At 35.8% G+C, this 5,910-nt stretch overlaps 2 protein-coding genes across 2 annotated transcripts in view; both read right to left on the bottom strand.

Annotated features, from left to right (window-relative positions):
* LOTGIDRAFT_137344 (hypothetical protein) overlaps nt 1–4,357 on the bottom strand; it is a gene marked incomplete at both ends in the record, with an annotated part of 13,004 nt that extends 8,647 nt beyond the window's left edge. Inside the window, one exon of the mRNA XM_009047624.1 lies at nt 4,216–4,357. Within this exon, the coding sequence (XP_009045872.1) occupies nt 4,216–4,357 (142 nt within the window). The remainder of the gene's footprint in view (nt 1–4,215) is intronic.
* Nucleotides 4,358–5,526: 1,169 nt separating this feature from the next.
* The window catches only part of LOTGIDRAFT_171429 (hypothetical protein), a gene marked incomplete at both ends in the record, with an annotated part of 2,224 nt that continues 1,840 nt past the window's right edge, over nt 5,527–5,910 (bottom strand). Inside the window, one exon of the mRNA XM_009047623.1 lies at nt 5,527–5,572. Coding sequence (XP_009045871.1) covers nt 5,527–5,572 — 46 coding nt within the window. The remainder of the gene's footprint in view (nt 5,573–5,910) is intronic.

Raw genomic sequence — 5,910 nt, 5'->3', positions numbered from 1 at the left:
GTCATTGACCTTGGCTATCATTTGATACTTTGACCTTTGACCCCAGACATGTACTTCCGGTTTTATAGCTATCCGTAAAAAGCCAAATTCGCAACTTTGGACTGCTCTAACACGTGACCTAATTAACCTAGAGGGTTAATTTTTTCGGTTTCCTAATGTTCTTCTCATGCACTTTACATAGATATAGAACAATTGCTTTTTTAAAGCAAAATTGAAATTCGTGATTTTTTCAAATTTGAGTTTTGTTTTACCATATTTGTGTCTTTTTGATCTTGGTGTATGTATATCTTATGACCTATTTTATGGAGAACCTTGATATTTGGAATACAACTAGACACTTTGAATATAAATTCACCTATGGCAAAAAAAATGGGGTGGGCGTGGCACATCCGGGTTGAATTACTAATTGTTTACATTTTGGGGCTGGGGCATAACTCGCATAGGATACGTTTTATGAAAAAGGGACTTTGCACACAATTACCTCATCCTTTTCGCCAGTTTGTGTTAACAGCTCAGTTGTTTCAGCTTTATAGTTCCAAAAAAGGAACGGGTTTTAACATTTGGATATTTTCATTTTTCGATTTTGACCTTTGTTGACATTTGTTGACCTATATCTTTTGACTTGAATAATGTAGAAGCTTGAAATTTGAAACACAACATAACATTTGGAATATCAATTACCCTATGCAAAAAAATTAAGGTGGGCGTCGCACATCCGGGTAATATTACTCATTATTGACATTTTTGGCCAGGAGCATAACTCGCAAAGTATACGTTTGTTCAAAATGGAACTTTGCATACAATTATCTCATGAATTGAGCCACTTTGCCTTAGACGTTCGGTTGTTTCCGCTTCTTAGTTCAAAAAAAGGAACAGGTTTTGGAATTCAAAATTTTCAATTTTTGACCTTGACCTTTGATGACCTTGACCTGTATTGGGTCAAAGGTCATTGACGTTGTCTATTAGTTTATGCTCTCATATTTGACCTCTGACGTCTACTTTCGCTTTTATAGCTGTCCAAAAACATCCAAATTCGCAACTTTGGACTGCTCTAGCACGTGACCTAATTAACCTAGAGAGTAAATTTTTTCGGTTTCCTAATGTGCTTCTCGTGTACTTTACATAGATATATAACAATCGTTTTTTTAAAGCAAAATTGAAATTCGTGATTTTTTCAAATTTGAGTTTTTTTTTTACAATATTTGCGACTTTTTGAGCTTAGTGTATGTATATGTTATGATCTATTTGATGTAGAACCTTGATATTTGGAATATAATTAGACACTTTGAATATGAATTCACCTATGACAAAAAACTTATGTGGGCGTGGCACATCCGGGTTGAATTACTAATTGTTTACATTTTGGGGCTGGGGCATAACTCACATAGGATGCGTTTGTTCAAAAAGAGACTTTGCACACAATTACCTCATCCTTTTGGCCAGTATGTAATAACAGCTCAGTTGTTTCAGCTTTATAGTTTCAAAAAAGGAACGGGTTTTAACATTTGGATATTTTCATTTTTCGATTTTGACCTTTGTTGACTTTTGTTGACCTATATCTTTTGACCTCTAGTATGTAGGAACTTGACATTTGGAACATAACGTAACATTTTGAATATTGATTAACTTATTAAAAAAAAAAATGAGTGGGCGTGGCACTTCCGGGTTTAATTACTCATTATTGACATTTTTGGCCAGGGGCTTAACTCGCAAAGTATACATTTGTTCAAAATGGAACTTTGCATACAATTACCTCATATTGTGAGCCACTTTGTCTTAGAATTTCGTTTGTTTCCGCTTCTTAGTTCAAAAAAAGGAACAGGTTTTGTAAATTGAAAATTTTCAATTTTTGACTTTGACCTTTGTTGACCTTGACCTTTGTAGGATCAAACGTCATTGGCATTGGCTATCTATTTGTACTTTCATATTTGCTGTCCTATGTCAACTTCCGGTTTTATAGTCGTGTGCAATTAGAAATTTTTATGACGTATATCTCTTGATCTTGACCTTTTTAGACTTTCTCTTTTACAAGATCAAAGGTCATTGACCTTGGCTATCTGCTGATACTTTCATTTGTAAGGTCTGACGTCTACTTCCGGTATTAGAATCTTCTAAAAAATGAAAATTTCTCAACTTTAGACTGTTCTTGCGCTTGATCTAATTATCCTGGAAGGATGATTTTTTCGGGGTCTTTTGCAATTTGCTACATTTGCAAAGTCCCACTCTGTGCCACGAGTGGCTCTAGTTTTTTTTTTTTTTTCGAAATTTACACACCTTCCTGAGCTTAGACTACAGTAGTTGCAGCAACCATTCAACTTCTCTAGACCTTCTGTAGTGGCGACGTGTTCCTTAAGTGTATACTGAAACATTTTTGCAAAACCGGAAGTGCCACAGTTCAACATGTGCAAAAAGTCGAAAATCGGTTCTAGAAGGCGTATTTTTGCACTGTTAGCACTTAAAAAATTTCAAATTTCGAAAATTCGTAGCATACATTTTTTGGCCGATTTTCGAAATTTTTGGACCATTTTTCAGTTTTTTTCGGATTAATCTGAAATTTTGATAAAAGATGCATGTCACTAATGTAAACCATTTGACGTATTCAAAATTTTTGCGTCACTTCCGGTTAAAGTGGAAAATCGATTTTCACTTCTGGTTGAATAACTTCCGGTGTGATTGAAATATTTCAACGAAATTATGTATATCGTTATTAATCCTAATTCTATGGCCGATTTTAAAATAAAATTTAGTCCGAAAAAAATACTTCGGCCGCCATCTTGATTTGATACTTTTTCATAAAACTCAAAATGGGGCTTCGGGGGAGAATGGGATTGGTCAAATTTTTATGTTGGTGTATACTTTAGTCGATGGCGACAAAAATGTTGGAAATGGATTTTTGAATTTGACTTTTGCTTTTTTCGCAACTTCCGGTCGAATTTTTTCACTTTTTGAAGGCTTGTATCTCGTGACCTTGACCTTTGATGACCTTGACCTTTTTAGGGTCAAAGGTCATTGACCTTGGCTATCATTACCTTTGACCCCAGACATGTACTTCCGGTTTTATAGCTATCCGTAAAAAGCCAAATTCGCAACTTTGGACTGCTCTAACACGTGACCTAATTAACCTAGAGGGTTAATTTTTTCGGTTTCCTAATGTTCTTCTCATGCATTTTACATAGATATAGAACAATTGCTTTTTTAAAGCAAAATTGAAATTTGTGATTTTTTCAAATTTGAGTTTTGTTTTACCATAATTGTGTCTTTTTGATCTTGGTGTATGTATATCTTATGGCCTATTTTATGGAGAACCTTGATATTTGGTATACAACTAGACACTTTGAATATGAATTCACCTGTGGCAAAAAAATTGAGGTGGGCGTGGCACATCCGGTTTGAATTACTAATTGTTTACATTTTGGGGCTGGGGCATAACTCGCATAGGATACGTTTGTTAAAAAAGGGACTTTGCACACAATTACCTCATCCTTTTGGACAGTTTGTGTTAACAGCTCAGTTGTTTCAGCTTTATAGTTCCAAAAAAAAATGAAAATTTCTCAACTTTAGACTGTTCTTGCGCTTGATCTAATTATCGTGGAAGGATGATTTTTTCAGGGTCTTTTGCAATTTGCTACATTTGCAAAGTCCCACTCTGTGCCACGAGTGGCTCTAGTCTTTTCTTTGCTTTGTTTTCTGATATGTCTTCTGTTGTTGTTTGTATGTAGGTCCGTCTCCATAATGTGGGCGGCTTTTTCCTAAAAAAACTAGGATTTGTTTTGCAATATGGTGTGAAACGTTCCCGATTATTTTTCCATGAATGTGTGAAAGTATTGCTTCTTACACGTTGAGAGGAATTTTTCAAACGACTTCTAACTCTATTGACATCTGTAATGTCTTTTTTTCTCAATCTCATCTCCAAAAAGTTTGTCAGTATACTTGATTGATGGAGAGCACAAATGTAAATACTCTGAGTGGAACTCAGGTCTGATGAGTTCATGTCTTCTCAAACACAATTGTGAAAACCATGACCCAAGAAGCTCACTACTCGCTACTAGACCCTGACGATTTCTTCATCTTTAAAGTTGTTGATAAGATTCAACGGGTTCAATAAATTTAAAAAAAAATTTGAAGAAACTCGTCCTGTTTTATAATTGCGACTGCTTGGCTTCAAAGCGTGATAGCAACCGATTGGCGCATACGCATATCTCATTGGATCTCTACAGATAAACCGAAACGAGATAGAATTGATATTCCCACTGCAAGGTGTCATACACACTCTGCACCTATCAAAAAGTTCTAGCAAATTGGCCTCAAAAACAATATACTTCGTCATCTTAGCAGCTGGCAAGTTCCTTAAAAAAAGAGAAAATTATTGTACATAGTAGCACTAAAATGATCAGGTTAATAAAAATGTAAACAAGAAATTTTGTCCACGGTACACTTATGCCCCACTGGCATTATCATTTTCTATGTACAGTGAACCATGAAAATTTGGCATATTTGAGAAATATCTATTCATAATGAAGATGTGTACCTAGTTTCAAGTTGATGTGATTACAACTTCATCATAAACTGCCTTGACCAAATCCTTTCACATTAAATGGGATGGCCAGACAGACAGCATCATTTATTTTTGTTACAATGTAGAATTTTTGTGCATATTCCCATTTTCAGTTTGTAAAAATCGACTATTTTACCAGTACAGTCAAGTAACGTAATTTCGTGGAAACGTATTATTCGTGGATTTCCGGAAAGGATTAATAATTTACTTGAGCGACCTTGCGCGACCTCCGCATTAGTTTGTTTTGATAAACATGGGTTTTCTCTACAATATCAGCTAGTAGAATGAATCCAGTAGTTTCAAGAAGGTAAAATGTAATAATGTATACTTTGACAAATACAAAATGGCGGATTTCAGTTATTACCAAACGTCACCATTATTTTTGGGCCGAATTTCCTTATAATCCCAAGCGGTAATCGGAATTCCAAGTGTCGTCTGCTAGAATATATTCCAACGAATGAAGTCACGTGATCAACTAGCGGATTCTGTGTTGGCAGAAAATTTCTATGGAACACAATGTAGTCCATATTCTTATGTTGTTTCAGTGACTTTTAGCAATAAATCACGCTACGTATCTTATTTTGTAGTCACTATTTTTTTTTTAAATCGTGGTTCTTTGAAGGAATTGTCACTAGTTATATAAATTGATATTAAAATGAAATGAAATGAATGGAGTTTTACGTCCTACTTTTCTGCACCATGTGGGCTAATGAAGACGGGCAACGCCATGCACGATGCAATGAGGGAAATTTTGCCAGGACAGCGGTATTAGCCTGCTCTTTTACGATTTCCAACTGTCGAGGGATCTTTAACGTGCACAGCCTGTAGCACACGGGGCCTCGGTTTATTGCCCAATCCGAACGACTAGATGCTTTTTCAATGTCAGCCCCTCGTACCTGCATCACTGACAGGGGGAAATCGGGTTGAAAAATCCGCAGGTATTATCTCGACCGGGATTGAACCCTGGACATTCAGGTTAGCGAGCAAGCGTCTAACTCACTGAGACACCGCGGCTCCCTGAAATGATATTAAAGATAAATATTAAGAGAAGTCAATTATACCACCCGGTACCCATACAACGTGTTTTTCTAGACTTATTTATAGATCAAACATTGTACACGAAAATAGGTGACGCATTCTGCCGCCGTTGCCGAGTTGGTTGCTCATGAAATATGGGTCAAAGTGAAGGATTCATAAAGAAAATCGAAATAAACCAATTTTAATTATTTTTTAGAATATCTGATGTTTCATCTAAGACATAAAATTTTTTCCGTTTTTTTAACTTTGACGAAATCGGNTGTTGAATCCTTATCATTCCAGTGTGTACATCTTTATATTGGCTGTTATCGGGGAGG

This window comes from Lottia gigantea (genome assembly GCF_000327385.1).
Source record: "Lottia gigantea unplaced genomic scaffold LOTGIsca_114, whole genome shotgun sequence".
Taxonomy (NCBI): domain Eukaryota; kingdom Metazoa; phylum Mollusca; class Gastropoda; family Lottiidae; genus Lottia; species Lottia gigantea.
Note: the sequence above shows the minus strand (reverse complement) of the source record. Positions and strands in the feature narration are given on the sequence as shown.